At 44.4% G+C, this 24,049-nt stretch overlaps 1 protein-coding gene across 1 annotated transcript in view; it reads right to left on the bottom strand.

Annotated features, from left to right (window-relative positions):
• The window catches only part of EPB41L4B (erythrocyte membrane protein band 4.1 like 4B), a 137,025-nt gene that overhangs the window by 18,513 nt on the left and 94,463 nt on the right, over positions 1-24,049 (bottom strand). Inside the window, exons 19-22 of the mRNA XM_088656178.1 lie at positions 22,943-23,010; positions 15,239-15,343; positions 9,666-9,786; positions 6,604-6,681 (exon numbers count right to left, since the gene is read on the bottom strand). Coding sequence (XP_088512304.1) covers positions 6,604-6,681; positions 9,666-9,786; positions 15,239-15,343; positions 22,943-23,010 — 372 coding nt within the window. The remainder of the gene's footprint in view (positions 1-6,603; positions 6,682-9,665; positions 9,787-15,238; positions 15,344-22,942; positions 23,011-24,049) is intronic.

A 24,049-nucleotide genomic window follows, 5' to 3' on the forward strand; every position in this document is an offset into this window, starting at 1 on the left:
TCAAGAAAGCATTCTATCCATATAATTGTACTGTACAATGATGGACCGATACAGTGACGCTGCAGTCAACAGACGTCACTGAAGGGTCGCTTGCTTGCTTTTTTCTAATGAAATTTATGGGAAGTGAGGAACTCGAGCGTGGTTGATCTCCTTCCTTACCTTTAATCCCACAGATCATGTGGCAGAAAAATGTTTGTTGCCAAGTACACTCTCAACAGGGAGCTGTAATCAATCATTGCTGAGTGTACCTGTATGATGGACTCATTTCAAAACATGTTTGCCTCAGGAGCCACAGAAAAGCTTCCTTTTGATTTTGACTTTTTTAAAAAGGAAAAGCAGCTTCAGAGAGATCAGTTTAGCACATGGGTAGGCAAACTAAGGCCCAGGGGCCAGATCCAGCCCAATCGCCTTCTAAATCTGACCTGCATACGGTCCAGGAATCAGCGTGTTTTTACATGAGTAATGTGTCCTTTTATTTAAAATGCATCTCTGGGTTATTTGTGGGACATAGGAATTCATTCATTTCCCCCAAAAAAATATAGGCCGCCCCCCCCCATAAGGTCTGACGGACAGTGGACCGGCCCCCTGCTGAAAAAGTTTGCTGACCTGCCCCCTGGTTTAGCATGAAGAAATGGCAAGATAGCAATTGGCCCTTTCTGCATCCAAGTGTTTCTGTTCCCCAAACTGTATCCTCAAGCTTTTCTAGAAAAAGTTATGGTAATGAGGATTTTATTTGTACATTTTGCACATACATACAGGCTGTCCCAGGTTCCTTTGGGAGGATATGCTATAAATGGGTGAATGAAGTGGATTGAATCTAAAATGCCCTTTATTAAACAGCCTTGGCCCAGTATACCTGAAGGAGCATCTCCACTCCCATCGCTCAGCCCAGACACTGAGGTCTTCCTCTGAGGGTCTTCTGCTAGTTCCTTCAATGTGAGAAGTCAAGTTACAGGGAACCAGGCAGAGGGCCTTCTTGGCAGTAGCGCCCTCCCTGTGGAACACCTCCGCATCAGATGTCAAGGAGATGAAGAATTATGCAACTTTTAGAAGACACCTGAAGGCAGCCCTGTACTGGGAGGTTTTTAACGCTTGATATTTTTATTATGTTTTTAGATATTCTGTAAGCTGCCCAGAGTGGCTGGGGAAACCAAGCCAGACAGGTGGGGTATAAATATAGTGGTACCTCAGGTTGTGGACTCGATCCATTCCAGGGTGTTGTTCGCACCCCGAAAAGTCCACAACCCGAGCGACGCTTTTGCACATGCACGAAAGCGTGATAGAGCACTTCCACACATGCACAACGCGTGCAGAATGCTTCTGCGCATGCGTGAAGCACGCAGAACACTTCTGCGCATGCGCGCACGGCGAAACCCGGAAGTAAACACTTATGGGTCCGCCACGTTCGTAACCTGGAAAAACCCAACCCACAGTGGACACAACATGAGGTATGACTGTGATAAAAATTATTATTATTATTATTATTATTATTATTATTATTAGGCTGAAAGCCTTCTCCGCATACAGAAGGGCTGCTTCTGACTTATCAAAAGAGCACAGTATGATAAAATGGACCAACTCTGTTTTCCGTTTCTGTTCTGCACCAGGAATGGATGACTCCCTCAACATCGCAGGGAAACACAGACAGAGATTAAGAGAATAATGGGGGTAATATCATTCTCTGAATTCCTCTCAGGTTGTGGTAGGAAGAGGCTTTCGCCCGCAGTTTGCCCTGTGGTGTGGCACTCGCTTCCCCATGAACTGCAAGAGCAGGCAAAGCACTGGGTGCAAGAGAACTCTGTCTGCTGCAACCCTGGAAGCAGAGGTTATCATATTAATTGGATTCTAATTGGCTATTGAAGTAAAGGCACGTGCTAGAAGAGATGTGACTACAAATTGTGGGACAATCAGCTGCGTGGATTTAAGATTGGAACTGAGGCAAGATTTCATTCAGTGCCAAAGACGGTTGGGGAGAGGGAAACTCACGGTTTGTTTATTCTAAGTTTTTCTCTACATTTCTCTACATGCCAGAGTGAAGTTGGAGGAAGTGGATTTGTAACTGGCTGACTGACCGAACCCACAGGGTGCTCATCAATGGCTCCTCTTCATCCTGGAGAGAAGTGACTATGATATTCTTGATTTCAGCAAGGCCTTTGACAAGGTGCCCCATGATATTCTTGTAAAGAAGCTAGTAAAATGCGGGCTAGACAATGCTACCATTCAATGGATTTGTAACTGGCTGACTGACCGAACCCAAAGGGTGCTCGTCAATGGCTCCTTTTCATCCTGGAGAGAAGTGACTAGTGGGGGTGCCACAGGGCCCAGTCTTGGGCCCAGTCTTATTCAACATCTTTATCAATGACTTGGATGATGGGCTTGAGGGCATCCTGATCAAGTTTGCAGATGACACCAAATTGGGAGGGGTGGCTAATACCCCAGAGGACAGGATCACACTTCAAAATGACCTTAACAGATTAGACAACTGGGCCAAAGCAAACAAGATGAATTTGAACAGGGATAAATGTAAAGTACTACACTTGGACAAAAATAAAAAAATAAAAAATAAATGAAAGGCACAAATACAGGATGGGTGACACCTGGCTTGAGAGCAGTACATGTGAAAAGGATCTAGGAGTCTTGGTAGACCACAAACTTGACATGAGTCAACAGTGTGACGCAGCAGCTAAAAAAAGCCAATGCAATTCTGGGCTGCATCAATAGGTGTATAGCGTCTAGATCAAGGGAAGTAATTGTACCACTGTATTCTGCTCTGGTCAGACCTCACCTAAAATACTGTGTCCAGTTTTGGGCACCACAGTTCAAGATTGATACTGACGAGCTGGAACGTGTCCAGAGGAGGGCAACCAAAATGGTCAAAGGCCTGGAAACAATGCCTTATGAGGAACGGCTTAGGGAGCTGAGCATGTTTAGCTTGGAGAAGAGAAGGTTAAGGGGTGATATGATAGCCATGTTCAAATATATAAAAGGATGTCATATAGAAGAGGGTGAAAGGTTGTTTTCTGCTGCTCCAGAAAAGTGGGCATGGAGCAATGGATTCAAGCTACAAGAAAGAAGATTCCACTTAAACATTAGGAAGAACTTCCTGACAGTAAGAGCTGTTTAACAGTGGAATTTGCTGCCAAGGAGTGTGGTGGAGTCTCCTTCTTTGGAGGTCTTTAAGCTGAGGCTTGACAGCCATCTGTCAGAAATGCTTTGATAGTGTTTCCTGCTTGGCAGGGGGTTGGACTGGATGGCCCTTGTGGTCTCTTCCAACTCTATGATTCTAGGATTCTAGGAAGTTGGATTAATATTGAAATTAACAAACAACAATGGAGAATGAGTGTGATTTGAAATGAAGAAAGAGGGAAAAGGGGAGAAGCTCTAGTTTTTGAACAGGTTATGCTGGAAATACAGAGCCGACCCCCACCCCCACCTACACTATTTACAAAGGAAAGGGGGAAAGACTGGGATGACTTAATCTAAAATGAAGGCTAAATCACATCTGTAAGGATGAGAAAGGAATCTGTGGGCTGCGGAGGAAAAAATAGTGATGTGGAGCCTTTTTCATTAAATTATCTGCAGCTCCATTTGAAACCAGACCACTCTTTCTAGGCTGGGGGGGAGGTGACGAAAAATGGGCTCTAAGAGGCAGTTGTCTGTGTTGAAATATCACAGGGAAACCTTGGGACAACAGTTTCACCCCAAGTCACGATAAGTAACAGCAACTGCAAGATATATCACCATCTGGTCAGAAAGAAACATCATGGAGACAACAATCTTCACACGCAGGAAAGAACAAAGGTAATAGTTAGATTTCCTCACTTGAAGTTTTACAAAGATAAATAATGTTACAACATGAATGGAAATAATTAAGATTGTAGCTGTCGTATAAGGGATTTTCATTGTAACTGGAACTTAACTGAACTTAGTAAGATTTTGGAACGCAGAAAGAAAAGATCAGAAATCCATCAAATCTAGCACATGGGGGGCCACTTTAACTAAAGTGTATCATTTGGTATTTGAATAATTGTATTAATTGGGTATGAATTGGTATTCTTGCAATTGGGCTATTATTGGATTAATGTTGGAAAACTAATAAAAATGTATTTGGCTCTTAAAAAAAGGGCCAACTCTTGGAGTTAGATTTGTCCTAGCTTTTCTGTAAGAGTCTGTAAAATTAGCATGAATGCTATTTGTACAATGCAATTGCATTTTGAAGTCTGGGGCTTTGGAAACACAGGGCTTGCAGTTCAGCTGTGGCAGTGGTGTTATTTGCACTCCCTTGCTTGCATTACTGAGGTATTTTGTATTTTTTATATATACTGTATAATCAAGACAGGCAAAGGGAGATAATGGGTTTGGTGTTTTTTAAAAGAAAAACAACCAACCGTTTTTAAAGCTGTTGTGGAGAAAATGTGTGTGTTTATGGGGGAGTGAAACTTAAGTGGAGTTACTTTTTGGAGTTAACCTCCTTAAGGGCTCCTCCCTGAACTCAGAAGCATTAACAATTATCACCCAGTGGCAAGTGTCCCCTTTTGGGACAAGGTGCTTGAAAGGCATGCTTGGAAAATACTAGTTATCTGGATCCATTTTAGCATGGCTTCAGGCCTGGTTATGGTGTGAAAACTATCTTAGTTGACCTGGCTGGTGACCTTTGTTGGGAGAGACGAGGGAGAGACTGAAGCCCTGTTCATTCTTCTTGACTGCTCGGTGGTTTTCAGTACTGTTAACCAATGTAGATTTCAGGAGCAACTCAGAGAGGTGGGGGTTAGGGGCAGTGTACTTCCAGGGCCGGCCCTACGGCAAGGCTGGGTGGCGCAGGGCGCCAGGGTGCCAGGGTGCCAGGGTCGCCAGGGGGGGGGGGCGTCGCGCTGCTGTGCCCATGGCAGCTACACAGCGGTGCTGGAGGGATCTTTGCACCACGGCGCCAGGGCACCAGATATGCTTTAGACGGCCCTGTGTACTTCAGTGGTTCTCCTCATAATTCCAGTGCCATTTCCAAGAAAGTAGTATTGGTGGGCCACTGAACAGCATTCTGTCTTGTCCTCTATGCTCTTTAACATCTATCTGAAACAGCTATGAGTGGTCATCGGGAGATCTGGAACAAGGTGCCGCCAATATATGAATGGCATTTAGCTCTCTCTCTCTCTCTATTCCATCAGAGTCAAGTGAAAGGTTCAGGTACTAGAATGCTTGGAGATGGTGATGGGCTGGCTGGATGTGCACCAATAAAGTGAAAATGAAACTTGGAAAGACAGAGGCATTACGTGTTCTTGTTCTCAAGTGTGGGAGCTATACCAGGCTCACCAGCTAGGGCCCTTCTCTGAGATGAATGTAAGCCATGCTGCAGTCACCTCCAGATTGGTCTGTTGCAATGCACTCTACATGGGACTGCCCTTGAAGGCAATTCATAATTTTCAAATGATCCGAAATGCAGCACCCAGATTACTGGCTGGGGTTCCATCTAGAACTCGTATCATCCTTATTTTAAAGCAGCTGCAGCAGCTGCCAATTCCTTCCTTCCTTCCTTCCTTCCTTCCTTCCTTCCTTCCTTCCTTCCTTCCTTCCTTCCCAGAACCCATCTAGCCAAGAAGTCTTCTCCTGGTTTGGGCCCTTGGGGGAAGGGTCAGTCAAATGTTGAGTGGAATATACACAGCTCCTTTGATCGTTTGCTCACAAAGTCAAAGTCACTGACTCTCGCAAATGAAACTTGCAGTATTTTGGAACAAAGAACAAGGAACACCGGTCCATGAAATTAATAGGCATTCCAAAAGAGCTGCTTGCAAATACAGACATACCAGAATTGCGTAGTGCAATGCACAGCCTGATGGTATCCCACAGAGGAAATGATTCTAAGTTTAAAAAAAAGCAGACATTAACAATGTGGCAATTACTACTTGGTCTGGTTGTGAACATGGAGATAGAGGCTGCAAAGATGAAGACATGGTCAAAAGTTGTAGTTTATGGCATTTGTTTTATGAGCACTCACTCTTGACAACATTCTTAATAGCCCAGGATTCTGTCAATATATATTCAAAAGACAATATATATGTGTATGAATTAAATGTGTGACTCCTTCTTACTTTAAAAATAAAGCAAAAAGCAATTGCCTTTAGGGTGTGCATGTGTGTGAGCAAAATCATGAATGCTGTTCACAAAATTATCTTCCCCTGTGCAGTGGTTTAAGTGAAAGCCCCCCCCCTCCCCAGAAGCTATTTTCTCCAGGAGAGAATCTGCCATTGGTGACGAGACTGCTGGGGCAAAGGCAAGTCCAAACCTTAAATTTCAGAACAATCATAGTGTCCTGTTACAAAAAAAGAGAAGTAAATGCATTAAAAAATCAGATCACTAGAATGATACAATTTTCTCCTGGCTTGACAGTATATGAGCACTTGTCAGCAGTTTCTTAAGCTGGTTTCAAATAAATAGGTCAGGAATCAATACAGGTTTAGTCTAATTTATGAAAACCAGAATCACAACAGAACTAAGATAATGATATTGTGTTCTGAATTATTACAACACAAGCATTGTAGCTTTTCCCTGTGCAGATTTAAGAAATTCTCTGAGACTTAACTTCCAGGGCTGCAAAATGAAATCATTTACCATAGGTGTGGCTTCAGTGAAATCCATGAGCAGATCTCCAGGCGCCAAGGCAAATGTACCTCCAGTATCTGTAGGGCTCTGAAGCACAGTAAAAAATTAGGAAGTGTTAATGGAGCTGAAATGTAAAAAAAAAATATGTCATTTAAGAAGATGAACTGCAGGAAATCTAAATTCTATATTCACTAGCAGTGTCAGAACCACAACAATGACCGTAAGAAAGGCAGTGCATTTCTCAACTCTTCTTTGGCCTCCCAATTCAGATGCAAAACAAAGCCTAGCTCAGCCACCACAGTCCTCCTTATGCCTGACCCATGCAATACAATGGGGCTGTGGCGTCTTGTGTTAACCCCCATCCAAATATTTCAGTGCTCCTCCTGCTCTTGTATGTGTTGTGGGATAACTTCTTTTTTAAAAAACTGTTTTAAAATTTTATTTTCATGGTACAGAAGATAAATTTCGAGAAAACAATTGTTACTGTACAACAGTAAACAACAAATAACTTGTCCTGATGAAATTACAGACTTTTATCAGGCCATGTGTTAAAGTTTCATTGGATTACTCTAAGATCCTGCCACATTTCCCCATGAGTGCTCGGTGGATTCCTGCCACTGCCTGAAGAATTTATGTATTCAATAAACATTTGCCATATCTTATAAGAGGGGACCCAGGTGGCGCTGCGGGTTAAACCACTGAGCCTAGGGCTTGCCGATCAGAAGGTCGGCGGTTTGAATCCCTGTGATGGGGTGAGCTCCCGCTGCTTGGTCCCAGCTCCTGCCCACCTAGCAGTTCGAAAGCACGTCAAAATGCAAGTAGATAAATAGGAACCGCTACAGCGGGAAGGTAAACGGTGTGTCCATGTGCTGCTCTGGTTTGCCAGAAGCGGCTTTGTCATGCTGGCCACATGACCTGGAAGCTATACGCCGGCTCCCTTGGCCAATAATGCGAGATGAGTGCGCAACCCCAGAGTCGGTCACGACTGGACCTAATGGTCAGGGGTCCCTTTACCTTTACCTTTATAAGAGGAATATGGATTGTGTTTGCCCTTTGCTGCTCTCACTTGGCATGTTAGTTTCTCAGCCAATGCTATTGACCATACACTCTTGTTATACCAACACCGTTTTCCAACACCTGGCTATCTCCATATGGGCAGCAGTCAATAGAAAGGCTCAGAGCTCATCTTTGGAATAATCTTGAGCAGGCAGGATCCTAAGCCCAAGTAGTGCTAGTGCAGGGGACATTTCCATTGTTTTGTTGTATATTCAGCTTATTTCTTTGAAGACGGCATTCCTGAAGGGTTTGATGACGTCACGACACCATCACATATGGAAATATGTACCTTTGACTGGGTATTCCCTCTGACAATTGGGATTGACTTCCTTACATATTTGGGACAGTCTTTCACCGGTGTATAATGCCATTATGCAGAAGTTTTAAAGAGGTTTCCCTTATTTTTGCGGAAACTATTTGCACATCTAGGTCCATTTCCCATGGCATTTTTGTGAACAATATTGCCATATTCTATCCCAAGTTTCTGAGTACTTCCACTTCATCCATCAGTCCCTCCCTGTCAGTGAGGACCAGGTCCAAGATAGATTGTTGCTTCTTCCACCTTCTGGAAAAATGAAATTGTTAGTGAGGCAATGGGGTAATTTATCAAACCTTGCAGAGCTTCGGTTGCAACAGATATTGGGGAAATTGAAGTCCCCTATGATTGCTATTCAAGAGCATAATTCAAAAGCATCAATTCTTCAGTGCCCAGCCTTCTTTATGGTCCAGCTCTCACTTCCATACATCACTACTGGGAAAACCATAGCTTTAACTATACGGACCTTTGTCGGCAAGGTGTTGTCTCTGCTTTTTAAGATGCTGTCTAGGTTTGAATTATGGTGCTGGAGGAGACTCTTGAGAGTCCCATGGACTGCAAGAAGATCAAACTTATCCATTCTGAAGGAAATCAGCCCTGGGTGATCACTGGAAGGACAGATTCTGAAGCTGAGGCTCCAATACTTTGGTCACCTCATGAGAAGAGAAGACTCCCTGGAAAAGACCCTGATGTTGTGAAAGATTGAGGGCACTAGGAGAAGGGGACGACAGAGGACGAGGTGGTTGGACAGTGTTCTCGAAGCCACCAACATGAGTCTGACGAAACTGCAGGAGGGAGTGGAAGACAGGAGTGCCTGGCGTGCTCTGGTCCATGGGGTCACGAAGAGTCGGACACAACTAAATGACTAAACAACAACATGATTGCTATTTCTCTCTTTTTTGAATGTTTGGTAATGTGCTCTAGTAAGGCATCATCCAAGTCTTCAATCTGGATTGGTGGTCTATAGCAGACCCCCACAGTAAGGTCACTGTTGTTTCTCTCTCCTACAATTTTTACCTTTATTTTCTCAATCTGCTTCCCATGCTCCAGGTCAAGGATTTCTTCACAAGTGTACACATCCTTCACATATAATGCTACTCCCCCCCTTCCTGTTTGCCCTATTCCTTTTGAACAGGTTATACCCCTTTCCTCAATCCCTACATTTTAATCATGAGTTCCATCCCACCAAAGTTCACTAATGCCTATCAGGTCATATTTGCCACCCTGAATTAAAAGCTCCAATTCATCTTGCTTGTTTCCCATGCTCTATGCATTTGTGTAGAGACAACTGAAACCATGAGTTGTTCCCTCTAGCTGCTTCCTTCTTGCAGTTTCTTTCCTTTAGCGGGTTTCTGGAGCACCACCTCAGGTTTTTTTTGCATCAGTGAAGCTATTATCCCCAGTACCAACTTGTCTGTTGTCTGTAATGTTGTTTCTCTCCCTCTCAAAATCTAGTTTAAAGATCTCCTGATCAGGCTTGTGAGACTCTTTGCTAGTCAAGTTGAACATGGGACAGAAAGTTGAACTTGCAGGGACTCCTTGGCATTTCAGGCTTGGATTAGGAGAGGGGAGATTTTCAATAACAGCAAGGAATGTGTACCAAATATGCTTATCGAAGGCAACCATGAATTTATGAGTTGCACCCTTACCTGCTGCTGAACCCACATTTTAACCCACCCTTCCAGTTATCTGTATGTACCTTTGCACATGATGGAAAGTGTCCCTCCGAGTTTGTTCTCTGTGACCCAGGAGATGCTGAGGAGAGTGGTGGCGATGCCCCAACTGCTGCTGCAAGCGCTGGAGGAAGGTCATCTTCATCACTGGGTTGTTAAAAGTACAAGAAACTTGGCTCACTACAATATTTTAAAGTACTCCTTTTCATGGGGAGGATAACCCAGGAAGCACTTTCAAAATGTCTACCACTCGTTTCTGCTTGCCTCTTCACTTCTGCTATATTTTCATTTGTGTTTTCCTGAAAAGTGTGTCACACACGCACACACACACACACACACACACACACACACACACACACACACACACAAGTTGCTGGTACAGGAACCTCCTAATGCACATACAGAGTTGTACATATGGGGAGGATGGGTGCTGAGGGTGCTCCGACTGCTGCGTTAGAAAGCATCTACAAACCACAAAACCTTTGAAAAAGCATTTTGTTCAAGAGATTATATCAAAAGACAATATAAAACAGTAAAGCTTCCATATTGGTTGGATTATTTTTATTTTTATTTTGTATTTAAAGCTCCACTTACCATATCTGTAGATTACTGTATATATTTATGGGTGACAAAAATTGAGGTGCTTCCTTTCTGATTCTCACTAAATGCATTAATTATACAGCTATAACATGACTTCAAATGGTTTGGGGAAACCCTTCGAACTCCACCCACCTTGAATACATGAATCCTGCCACATACAAAGCCACTCCTAGCTGTGTCTGATAAGTCTCAATCTCCAACAAAAATCAGGTTTCAGGGGAACCAATAGCTGCTTCCAGTGGGAGTATTTTGTGATTCACATTCAAGAGGCTGGGGAAGCTCTGGCTGCTACTGTATTGTACTTTCTTTCAGGGCCAAGAGCAGCTACAAGGGCAGCTCCTGGCTGCCTTCCTTACCCCTCAGAGCACACAATAACCCATTACAACACCCTCTTTCCTAGCTTATTATAAAACAAAAAGACTCTTTTCTGTGTTAATGAGGTGCTATGTTAATGCAAATGGACAGGTTTTAGTTCCTTGACGTTGCTAATCTTTATTTTGCACCAAGGCTGCTGACATTCTTTTAAACTTTCCCCTTCATACGCAGCAGGAATAATTTGGCTTTCTCCCCACTCTTGCTAGGTAAATTTGTTTCCTTGTACTCATTTGTTTGGAAGTGGAATTTTCTCATGTGGCTTGCCAGTTGAGTAAATAGTCTCAGTCACTTGAAAATAACAACTGCAGGTTGGAGCAGAATTTTAGTTTCATGCAGTCTGGCTGCAAGCTGGAGTACCAGACATTTGCCCAATTAATTTCCTTTAAAAGAGGATCACCTGCATTTTAACTAAAGGCAAATTTTGTAAAATAATAATAATGAGGGCATGGTCACTGTTTCTTGTATGAGAAACACTCTGTCATGTTCAATAGGTGTGAAGGAAGCTTCAAAAACTTGCATGTTAACACTTAGATTTGCATTCTGCTACTTGTATCAGTCTAATTTTAACTTATATTGAAATATGTTCCTTTTCATACTCATTAGAGAAATATGATTATAACAGATGGCTAGTGAAAATAGTTGTGATGAGCACAAGAATGGCAATTCCAGAATCGTTTTCATTGCAGTTTAAAACAAAGCCAACCATAGGAGCCAACTCTGAGGGGGGCGAGGGGTCTTCATCTCCCAATAAAACATCAGAGGGGGCTGGGGCCCCGAATTTGATGGGCATTGCTATTCAAATGGCGTGCATGCACTGTGTCATGCAATTGATTATGTGGGGTGGGGCTCACCTGCCTCCCCCCTAATATTTTATTCAAGCTGGCACCCCTGAAGCCATCATGAGTCTGGAAACTAGTTGCACAGTTTTCGGGATTCTTAATAACATATTGAGGCAAACAATATTACTTCCTTCCATTGTTCGTTTTGTAATTTTTTTAGCAACAAATCATAATAAAATTTCAATCCATTACAAACATTCAGCCCTGTTTAGGGAAGCTTTTAATGTTTGATGGATTTCTGTATTTTAATATTTTGTTGGAAGCCGCCCAGAGTGGCTGGGGGAACCCGGCCTGATGGGCGGGGTATAAATAATAAATTATTATTATTATTATTATTATTATTATTATTATTATTATTATTATTTTATTATTCAAATGCTCCATGTCAAGCCTTAATCCAAAATAAAATAGTACATGTGTAAGTGTGTGTAAGTGGAGACATAACTTTAAACCAATAAACAGATTGCGTCAATGTAACTAGCTTATGTTATTGTTACATTCAAGCAACAGCAGAAGAAAAATATGTTAATGTACCACAAATATACCCTTAACTCAAACCAAAAATGTTGAATGTGTATCTGTAGCTGCTACAATGAATTGTGTTGCTCTAAATGTAATGCATGTACTGGCACTCTTGGCATGCAATAAATACTCCTAATTTTTAGAGCTAAGTCAAAATTCCCCAGAATACATATTTTTTGAGATGTTTCTTTTCCTCCCTCCTCCCCCCTACTAAAAAGCCAAGAAACATCTCCAAATATTCTCCCCCATTCTCCCTCTCTGCCCCGGCAGAACACTACTTGGCTGGAGCTACATTGATCTTATAAACATTATTAAACATAACGTTCTATAACAGAGGTCGGCAACCTCCGGCCCATGAGCCGGATACGGCCCATGGAGGCCATTTATCCGGCCCACGAGCCGCCCGTGAACCGAGCTGCCCGCTCAGCGAGTCCCCCCCCTGCGCTAAACCGGCACGGCACAGGGACTCGCCGAGTGGTGCTGGAAATGGCGCCTGCGTCTGCGCACGCCCAGACGCTGGAAATCGCTTCTGCACAGGCATGATTTCTGGCATCTGCGCAGCCGCAGAAGCGATTTCTGGCACTGTGGACATGCGCAGATGCCATTTCCAGCGTTGCGCAGCGCCCGTCCGGCCCATGGACGATGTCCGTGGGAATAATCTGGCCCATGGCTGGATAACCTTGCCAGCACCTGTTCTGTAATGTTTAATGGCAGTTTCCCTTTGCTGGTGGCTTGCTGCTCTGCAGTGCCCTTTGGTGTCACATTTTAATAACACATTTTAAGTTATAAACATTTTAAGTTATAAACTTAGATCTGACCTAGGTCTGAGGTATTATGGAGGGTGCAAAATGGAGGTCAGGTAGCCCAGCCAACAAAATAGACAGTTCCACCAAAAAATAAAGATTAAATAAAATAACCTTGGGGTGGGAGGGGGATGACGCTGTACCATGGTTGCTGCTCATGGTGAGCCCCACTGGGAGAAACTGTTGGAGAATGTGGCTGAAATGTTCCCTCCCGTTTTTTCTGCGCACAAACAGAGCAATGAATGTTGAGGTGCCATTTGTGCACAGCTGTACATTAATTTCACTGGAATATTCACAAAGAAACTTAGTCTATTTAATCACCATTCACAGCACTCAATTTATTCAAGGATTCTCAGCTCTCAAAATTCTCTTGTCTTGCTCCTAGACCCCAGTAAAAAAAATATCCCCATAAATAGTATTATTTTTCACAGTGGGAAAACGATGCTCATTGAATTATTAAGATGCTTTGCTTAAAGAAAGAAGCTAGTAAGTTAGCAGGTACACAGTTTGCTGCCTGGCTTGCTGTGCACACAGACTCTGATTTATTCTCTCTACTGGACATGCTCAACTGACAGTAATAATCAGGAATAATAATGAGCAGGGGGCTGTGGCAATGGCAATGGCAGGGCATCAGGTGCCAAAAGTGCAAGCTGAGAGTTCGTTTGAATTTAGGGTTTTTGAAGCAAAGCTAATCCAACAGTTCTGGTTGCATTCAGAAAACATTGGCTGCATACAGAACTTTGGGGGTGGGGCTGCTTAGCAACCAGGAAGATCCACAGAAAATTCATCCAGTCTATCTTCACAACAATGCTGAGGTGCAGAAGAGGGGGAAAGAAGGGCTTGACCAAGGTCATTCCATAGGCTTCAGAGCTGAGAAGGGATTTGAATGGTGGCGTCACTGTTCCACTCTTTTAAGCAGGGCCATCTCAAGCACCTTTGGCGCCCTGGTGCCGTGGTGTGGCGGATCCCTCCGCCGCCCCCCGCTGCCCCGTTTTCCAGCACGGCGGGTGGGCGGGCTCAGCCGCCGAAGGCACTGCTGCACGGGGGGCGGGCTTGCTGCGCGGCGGAGCGGCCAGTGGGCCAGCAGGCGCGGCTGCGTGGCGCCCCCCCTGGCGGGCTGGCGTCGTGGCGCCCTGCGCCACCCAGCCTGGCTGTAGAGCCGGCCCTGCTTTTAAGTCAGCACTTTTTCCAAGTGGTTGTGAAACAACCTCAGTGCAAAAAGACTCCTCTAATTTTATCCACTTTTTTATTCCTCTTCCTCTTCTTCTTTGTTTTCCTCACAGCTACCTTCACAGTCTCACTTTTCTCCTCCCTCTCCTCTCCTATCACTTCTCCCCAACAGCAAAGCAGCACCCAAATGCTCCCGATGCCTAGGTGTTTCCTGAGCCAGGCTGGCCTGTCATGTTTCACCGCCTGAGGCAAAACAGGAATTGCCACCTCCTTCCCTCCCTCTGCTGCTGCCCCCCACTACCATTTCCACTATCACCGCTTTCAATTCACAGAATCATAGAATTATAGAGGTGGAAGGGATCCTGAGGAATATCTAGTTCAGGGACGTCCAGCTCCCAATACACTGTGACCTACTCACAGTATAAAAAAACTGGCAGTGATCTACCCATTGTCATTGGATAGGAACACCCCACAATCTACCAGTGGATCACAATCTACCTGTTGGACATGCCTGATTCTAGTTCAACCCCTGCAATGCTTTGAGGACTGCCAGGGCGTGGTGGTGGCAGAAGTAAGGGGGCTGGGGGTGGCCCTGGTTCTTGCCAAACTCAGTGGGAGCTGGAGCACTTTCTCAAAGCATTGCCGCTTGGCTTTTTTGTGGAAAATGGGTTAGTAATGCCACCTGCTGGGACACCTCCTTTTCTGCTTCAGAAGTGGTGGGGCGGGCAGAGTGCCACCTCTTGCACTTCCACTGCCTGAGGCAGGCACTTCACCCCCCGTCACGGGTGGGCACAGCTCTGTTTCTGAGGGAAAGGCCTGATTTGGGGGGGGGTAACCTCTTGGACTTAGGGGGATGGATTGGGAGAAGGGTGGGAAAGGTGTGGAGGCATGTCTGTGAAAGGAGATAGAAAGAGAAAGAGGAGTGGCAGAGAGTTGAGGGACAGCTCTCCACACTCACTCTCTGACCCCAAAAGGACTTCCCATGGGTCAACCATTGTCACTGCAACAGCATTATTGTGTGATTGATCAATATTGTGTGGTCTCCATAATCAGGACCAGCGGGACATTGCTGACTTCTCATGGCAAGCCTGGAGTTGTCTAGGGGGTGGGGGAAGCAGCCTTGATGAGACTCTTAATTTTGTATTATGCCACATCCCGAGGCTGCCATTTTGCACCCACAGCACTCAAAATGTGCCTACTGAACCGGAGGATTGGCAACTCCTGAAATGGACCCATAGGGAAAACACATCTAAAACAGCGTGCAGCAGCCATAATTGGAATTATACTCACAAGCTGTACTGCCTCATCAGTTTCCTCACCCGCGGTGCTTTCACTTCCTGCTTCTCAGGTACACTGCTTGTCTGTGTTGTCTCTGGCCATAAAGGGGCTAGATTTCTAAATGAAGAAGAAGAAAGAAATGAAAAAAATTAAGAAAAGACAACGTTAGGACTTTTGGGAGATGATATTTGCGCGATTTAAATTAAAGTAGGAAGGTAGGTAAAGGTAAAGGTACCCCTGACCATTAGGTCCAGTCATGACTGACTCTGGGGTTGTGGCATTCATCTCGTGTTATTGGCCGAGGGAACTGGCATACAGCTTCCAGGTCATGTGGCCAGCATGACAAAGCCGCTTCTGGCAAACCAGAGCAGCACACGGAAACGCCCTTTACCTTCCCGCCGGAGCGCTCCCTATTTATCTGCTTGCACTTTGACGTGCTTTCGAACTGCTAGGTTGGCAGGAGCTGGGACCAAGCAACGGGAGCTCACCCCGTTGTGGGGATTCGAACCGCCAACCTTCTAATCGACAAGCCCTAGGCTCTGTGGTTTAACCCACAGCACCACCTGCGTCCCAGGTAGGTAGGTAGGTAGGTAGGTAGGTATTGTTTGTTTGTCTGTGTGTGTGCGCGCGTGTGTGTGCGTGCGCACCCACACCCTACTATGATTTTATTTAATTGTATGAATGAATTGTTTTCATGAATTTGTTATTGTTTGCTTTATATGCTGTTGTGTTTGTTGTTATAGGCTGCAATGTTTGCTGTATTTTAATGCTATTGTGAATATTGTGAGTTGGTTTAAGCTCACCATTCGTTGTTGGAAAAATGAAATACAAATATTGAATCAACTCAAATCAGCCTCCGAAGATTATCTCTTTTCCTTTCTACACTCCACAGATCCCTCTCTCTCTTCCCAAGAGCATCTTTTTCTCCTCCATCCTAGACCACCGGTGCTCTTCTACCTCTCTTTCTGCCCAAGCGCTTTCCAAAAGCCCACAGCTTGGGAAGCTCACCTCCTCACTTCTCTCTCTCACTCCCAAAACTCAAAGAAAACCCCATGCAGACAGGCAGGTCCATGGAGCAGCTGGGGAAGCCCTCCCCCTCCCCGCCCCCGGTGCTTCTCTCTTCCACACAAACTCCCGGGATTCCCATCACTCCCACTCCCACTAGGCAGACCTATGGTCAGAGGAAAGCCATCTCCACCACATCTCCTCCCTGTATAAAATACTTCATCTCTGCTCCCTGTCACCTCCATCATGCAGAGGGGCAGGTATTGGCTATGCTGCTGCATCTCTGCCCCCCCCCAATGCTGTAAACATATTAGTTAATATCCTAGAAGCCATTTCCTGGGAAATCAACCTGGACCAAAGGAATTTAAATTACGAGAGAGGAGATTTCAACTCAACATGTGGAAGAAATTCCTGATCATGTGAGCAACTAGCAACTAGATAACCTTTGAGGTGCCTTCTAACACCAGATTTTACGTAGTTTTAGCAACCAGTTATCATACCATTTCAAGGTGGGGTTTTTTTAAAAAAAAAAAAGTCATCCAGCTATTCAGTTTCTTACATTGAGTATTACTCCTAGGGTTGCCACCTGTCCTGGATTATACAGGATTGTCCTGCATTTCAATGTAAAATGTTATGTCCTGTATTTCAGGTCTTCTCTCTCTCTCTCTCTCTCTCTCTCTCTCTCTCTCTCTCTCTCTCTCTCTCTCTCTCTCTCCCCCCCCCCCCCCGTTAGGAATCCTCTCAAATACATGTGTTTGAAAGGGTGTGTGAAAGGTCAGGTATTTAAGCTCTGGAAAACAGATTTACAAATTCATGTTTGTGTTGTGTATGTGCATCCTGTTAGGCTGCAATAGATTGTAATGGATTGCTATGAAGTCACTTCAGCACCAAATGAAATGAAACCCCCACCCCCCACTGCCATGCTCTGTCCTGTGTTTTGCCAGAACAAATGTGGCAACCCTACTCCTCCCCACCCCACAAAGGAACACACAAACTAAAATACGGAGACATGTTATGGAGAAAAGCAAAATACAGATAAACATAACAGAGAAGTCTAGTTTAATTTTGCTATGGTCCAATATATATTCCAAGCTAATGATGTCAGAAGTGCACCTTCTTCTAGATTCATTAAATTGTGAGTTGTTTTTCGAAGTTTCTACAACAGAAATTGCTATTCTGCATGTGACCTACCTACTCTAAAGGTAAAGGGTAAAGGGACCCCTGACCATTAGGTCCAGTCGTGACCGACTCAGGGGTTGCGATGCTCATCTCATGTTATTGGCCAAGGGAGCCGGCGTACAGCTTCCAGGTCATGTGGCCAGCATCACAGCCGCTTCTGGCAAACCAGAGCAGCGCACGGAAACGCCGTTTACCTTCCTGCTGTAGTGGTACCTATTTATCTACTTGCACTTTGATGTGCTTTCGAACTGCTAGGTTGGCAGGACCTGGGACCGAGCAACGGGAGCTCACCCCTTCGCAGGGATTCGACCCGCCGACCTTCTGATCGGCAAGCCCTAGGCTCTGTGGTTTAACCCACAGCGCCACTTGTGTCACCTACTCTGTGGTAGAATATATTTAGATGATAGTTCCATTTATATTTCGCAGACCATTAAAAATGTGTAAGATTCTCCACTGCTAATGAATTTCAAAAGCTCATTCCAGCATTGGGGGGAATCTTTCAGTGCTGTCTGACAGGGCGAGCACATTCAAACAAGTTCATTTAAAGAGAACTCTTAGCTCTCTCTGCATCAGATGTTCAACATACTGGGATATCTGAACAGGAGTAATCATGATATTGTCGGGAGTAAAGCAGCAGCACTTGTTATATCTTACCTGAACCTTGGTGGGGGAGAGAGGGGAATAGACAGAAAGGCAACCTATTCCTCCTCTACTGATTTCTTCTTCAGTGACTACTTGTTGATATGTAGATTGGTTTTTCTCATGGAAAACGCTAGTGAAGCAGCACAAATAAGACTGAACTTTGTTATTTCTTTAGCCGTATTTTTCGCTCCATAAGACGCACTAAGTTTTCAGAGGAGGAAAGGGGGAAAGCCCTGTTTTGGGGGGGATCAGCTCACAGTTGTGCAGCTTCTTTTGCAAAGAGGAAAAGCCCCGTTCTTGAAGGATCAGCTCAAAGTTGTTGAATTTGCTTTGTGTCAGGAGTATGGACAGGAGTCAGGCTCTGGGGCCTGTAGTGCTTTGCAGGACTGGGGCCTGCCTCAGCTTGTGATGGAGAAGCAGGGAGTGGCCACTCAGGTGAGGCCTCAGCTTGTGCTGGAGAGGCAAGGAGTGACCACTCAGGTGAGACCACTTGATATCTCACTGCACCTGGTGGCAGGAGCTGGGAGGGATAAAAGCTCAGCATTTCCTTTCAGCTCTTTGCCACAGCAGTGCTATCCCTGCCTGGTTGCATCTGGCCTCTTGCTCCTTGCACCCTTGCCTTGCTCCTTGGACCCTTGTCTTGCCGACGCCTTGCTCCTTGGACCCTCGCCTTTGCCGACGCCTTGATCCTCGACCCTTGGACCTTTGCCTTGCCGACGCCTTGCTCCTTGACTCCCAGACCTTCGCTTCTGCCTTGCTCCTTGACCCTGCAACTGCCTGCTGCTGGACCCTCAACCCTGCACCTGTTCCTGCTTCTACACCACCATCTTGCCTCTGGTCCTGATGTCCTCAGCCAGGGCTTCAACCGCCCGCCGACCGGACCATGACACTTTGCAAAGGGAAAAAATCCTGTTCAACTCACAGTTCTGTAGCTTCTGATAACCTAATCAGCCAGATAATCCAATCAGTGAGTCACATGTTGCTGGGGAAACAAACAGCCTCCCTCTGCAGAACATTCAACAATGAAGGCCTTGGCAAGGGGGCGGCTGGGAAGGGGGCTAGCGTCCCTTATCTCCCTCCCCAATCTCTTGCAATCAGCTGCTGAGCGGCTTCTTTTCAATACCCCTCTTTCCCTCTTGTTAGCCTTTATCTCTTCCTAAGAAAAAAAAAACTTGATTTACTTTTTGCCCCTGGGCAATTCGGCTCCAGGGACCACACATTCGCCCCATAAGACGCACAGACATTTCCCCTTACTTTTAAGGAGGAAAAAAAGTGTGTCTTATGGAGTGAAAAATATGGTATATACCACCCTTCATAATACTATCTTAGGGTGGTTCACAGACTAATAGGTAGTAGTAGTTTGGGGAAATGGCCTCATAGGCCAGTTTAGACCCCTTAGTGGACCAAGACTGGCCTGTTGTCCAGGGTTTCACTACCCCTGGGTTAAAAATTTTTAAATGAATAATGATAGATACCATCACTGGATAGAAGCTGACTATGCTGAGCCAACAGTTTGTTTTAAAAAGAATATTGCAAGCACATGTTTGAACATTTGGCATTCCAAACAGCCCAGACGGCTGTAAAATGAATGTGTGTGTGTTCCATGAAAGTAGTGGCTCAACAAATGTACCACATGACAAGTGATATTAAAAACAATGACAGTCGGGAAAATCAAAATAGGCTGATCAGAAATGTGGAGCAGCAAATGTTTCCTTTCTTCAACTTCACAGCTTTTGGAGCACATTTCAATCCACACATGCACACATTGGCAGAGGATTTTTATTGCACACATCCAGTAAGGGCAAGGCTCCAGTAAAAGGTAAAGATAAAGGGACCCCTGACCATTAGGTCCAGTCGCAGACAACTCTGGGGTTGCAGCGCTCATCTCGCTTTATTGGCCGAGGGAGCAGGTGTACAGCTTCCAGGTCATGTGGCCAGCATGACTAAGCTGCTTCTGGTGAACCAGAGCAGTGCATGGAAACACCGTTTACCTTCCCCCTTACCTATTTATCTACTTGCACTTTGACATGCTTCCGAACTGCTAGGTTGGCAGGAGCAGGGACTGAACAAGGGGAGTTTACCCCGTCACGGGGATTCGAACTGCCGACCTTCTGATCGGGAAGCCCCATGCTCTGTGGTTTAACCCACAGCGCCACCCACGTCCCAATGCTCCAGTAGGATTGGTTAATTATCATGATTTATGTATTTGTTCCATTTGAATTTCTCATTCTCCCATTCTCCCAGGAGCCAAAAGAGTGGCATTGTAATTTTATGAATTCTCATATTCCATCCTTTCTCCAAGGGTTTTTGGGCAATATATATGGTTCCTCTTTTTATTCCCTGTGGTAGATTATGTTGGCAGGGAGTGACTGGCACAAGATGATCCAGAAAGCTTTCTGGCAGAGGAGAGATCTGAATACAAATCTCTACCATCTCAATTGTCACAATAACCCTGCAAAATAAATTAGTCTGAGAGAGATTATGTCAGTAACTTAACAAAGGCTATTGAACAACTATTCAAAAGCTATTTTGCAACTCAGTGTGGATTTTAACTTGATATCGAAACCAAACATTCTACTAGCCAGTGCACCACATAAAAAAAAATACCTCAAGAATAATGTTGGCTGGTCTTCCACAGTCCCAGTGTATTGTTATGAATTTGTGGATGCCAGATCCTCCCTTAAATTCCTGGGTCTAGTGTGTGTTGGAGTTTAATCAATGCTTGGAGTATTAAAATAGGCTGCCAGATGCTGAATTTAGCAGTGTCGATATACAGGCCAAACCAGTTTTTCTGTGTTCAGAAAACCCCCTGGCAGAAAAGCCATCATCAGGGAGAACAAAAGGAAGGTAATGAGTGATTTACAAAGCAGATAGCAGAGGGGGGGTGAGCCCCCCCCCTTTAGAGAGATAGCTACCGGTAGCAGAGAAAAAGCGTCTGTCTGTTAAACACAAGGGGCTGAGCAGAGGGCCGGTGGTCAGAGCTGATTTCTGCTGCATCCAAGACTGTGGCCATGGGAGAAGCAATGCTATGAGCCCCTCCATCACAGGATCAGGTTATAGATGTGGGCGTAAATAAACTGTATATCATAAAGGCAGTCTCTCCACTGTGCCTTACAAACCCTGGAATCTCTTACCACTTAGAGATTGGGGAGGCATGGAAAAGTATATTACACTCTTCCCCCCAAAATAGCCCCAGGTGTATCTCAAATGGGGAGGAGGAAACTGACAGTGGAAGCGTAGCCCTTAGAAGGACCCTCTTTGTACATTGTGAAGAAAGTGGTTATAGCTACCGGTATATGTACTCTAAGAATTCATAGAATCATAGAATCGTAGAGTTGGAAGAGACCACAAGGGCCATCCAGTCCAACCCCCTGCCAAGCAGGAAACACCATCAAAGCATTCTTGACATATGCCTGTCAAGCCTCTGCTTAAAGACCTCCAAAGAAGGAGACTCCACCACACTCCTTGGTAGCAAATTCCACTGCCGAACAGCTCTTATTATTAACAGCTCTTATTATTAACAGCTCTTATTACAGGTATTATGTTGGAAATGGCCCCAACTATCACTTAAAAGCAACCATTTCCTCATTCCAGCATCAATCTGTTTTCTTTATTGCGCCTAGTCTGTGCCAGATTCTAGCTCTGCCAGATTCTTGTTTTGCCAGAGCTTCATTTACAAGACTCAAATCTGTCTGGAAATCCTATTTCTCCATTTCTGCTTCATCAGTCCAGTATGAATTAGGGTGAAGTACAATGAAGATGTGGCAGTTTCTCCACCTTAAGCCGTTCTCTCCCCACCCTTTGACATAAATAGAAAGCATTCCAACTAGTAATGCATTAATTGACAGCTTCAATTTCTGAAGCAGCTGTTTTTGATTAGGCACTGCAAACATCCCAGTTCTATTGTAGTTAATTATAAAATAGTCATAAACTAATTCCATAATAGAAGTGACAGTGACCCGAGGACACAAATTTAGATAAATTTGGTTTGGACCTCTGATTCTTCCAAGTTAGACCTCTCTGCCCCGGGCAGTCAATTAGGGATAGGACACACACACACACACACACACACACACACACACACACACACACACAAGATTATATTTACAGGGAGGAGATACAAACACTAACACTGGATAGTCTTGAAAACTGGCATGCAGACTGAAGGTGTAAATAGGTGAATAAACCATATTTCTTAAAGCCAGACAGTCTTTGCTGCATCTTCTATTCTATTCTATCTCTACTCTATCTCTATTCTATTCTATCTCTACTTGTCAGAGAGAGGGGCAAGCATCTGACTTTTGTAACAATATTCAAGGTTTACATATTGGACCCTAACAAGAGAGATTTCCACCATTTATTTATTTATTTCAAACTGTAGCCCTAAATAATAGGAATACCCCCCCCTTCTCTCTCTGTGTTAGAAAACTTGGGGACGATGGGAAATTAGTTTGCATACCTCCTACAGTGGAAGATTCCTGCCCTTTGTGAAGAACAGTGGTACCTCTACTTACGAATTTAAGGCATTCTGAACGCACATTCGCAAGTCGGAAAAAATTGTAAGTCGAATCCCATAGGAATGCATTGGGAGAAAAAAATTGTAAGTCGAAGCAACCCTATCTAAAAATTCGTAAGTAGAAAAAATCCTATCTAAACCGCATCCAAGATGGCGGACGGAGCTCCATTTGTAAGTAGAAACATTCGTAAGTAGAGTTATTCGTAAGTAGAGGTACCACTGAACTTGCTTTTGGGGGGAGAGGGAGCATCTAGGACATGAATAGTTGCAACTGTCAACTAGATTTGTATCCTTGACAGGCATGTACTGCATTCTTTGATGATTCCAATAACTTTCATTAGTAATCTCAACCCTACGAATAAGAATCCACAGACCTGACATTAGGGTCCTGCAGGCTGGAAGTGTTAGGAGGATTTGTCAAAGAAGTTTCTTCTTTTCCAACCTGTTGAAAAATAACTGTACTTTAGTACAGTGCAATTTAGTATAGTACGTAGATTCCGCATGCAAATACATTTAGCAGTGAGTGCTTACTTTTGAATCAAGGCTAAAACCGTAAAGGTCTTCTCCTGTACTTTCCATTGAGAATATTTTGTAAATGAGTCACCAGAAATCACAATTGTGTTGTGTAACAAGAACTGGGGGCTTTCTAAAATTGTAGGCATATAAATACTTCAAGCAACAATAACTGAGAAGTAGTGTTTGCATTATTCTTTAGGCAGCCATTCTAGGCCAATCTACAAAACAATAAACTTCTACTCAGACTCTCACACCCAGCTCATTATACAAATGCAGTGATCTACGGGAGCCTGTGAGGAGCACACAGCGATTGCTGCTAAGCTCATGGTCCTTCATGCAGAGGGGCTATTTGTGCTAGCAACATCACTCACATGCCTCCAGCTCCCCACAAATCTTCCACAACTGCTTTGGTCTGCAGCCCTCAGCTGGAACAGGACCTCATACCAACACAATACAGTGGCACCTTGGTTCTCAAATGCCTTGGTGCTTAAACAACTTGGAACCCAAATGCTGCAAAACCAGAATTAAGTGTTCTGGTTTGTGAACTTTTTTCAGAAGCCGAACGTGCTCTGTTTTGAGTGTTACGCTTCCAATTTGAGTGCCACACTCCCGTTTGAGTGTTATGCTGAGGTCTGTCTGTTGTTGCTATTTATTTTGCATTTTTGTTTTTGTGGCTTTTTTGTTTGTTTTTGTGACTGTGTGGAGCCCAGTTCAGCTACTGATTGATTGATTATTGTGTGACTGCAGTACATTGTTTATTGCTTTCATTTTATGGATCAATGGTCTCGTTAGATAGTAAAATTCATGTTGAATTGCTGTTTTAGGGGTTGTTTTTAAAAGTCTGGAATAGATTGATCCATTTTGCATTACTTTCTATGGGAAAGTGTGCCTTGGTTTGGAACGCTTTGGTTTTGGAACGGACTTCCAGAATGGATTAAGTTTGAGAACCAAGGTAACACTGTATA

Source organism: Zootoca vivipara, chromosome 12, assembly GCF_965207765.1.
Source record: "Zootoca vivipara chromosome 12, rZooViv2.hap1.1, whole genome shotgun sequence".
Taxonomy (NCBI): domain Eukaryota; kingdom Metazoa; phylum Chordata; class Lepidosauria; order Squamata; family Lacertidae; genus Zootoca; species Zootoca vivipara.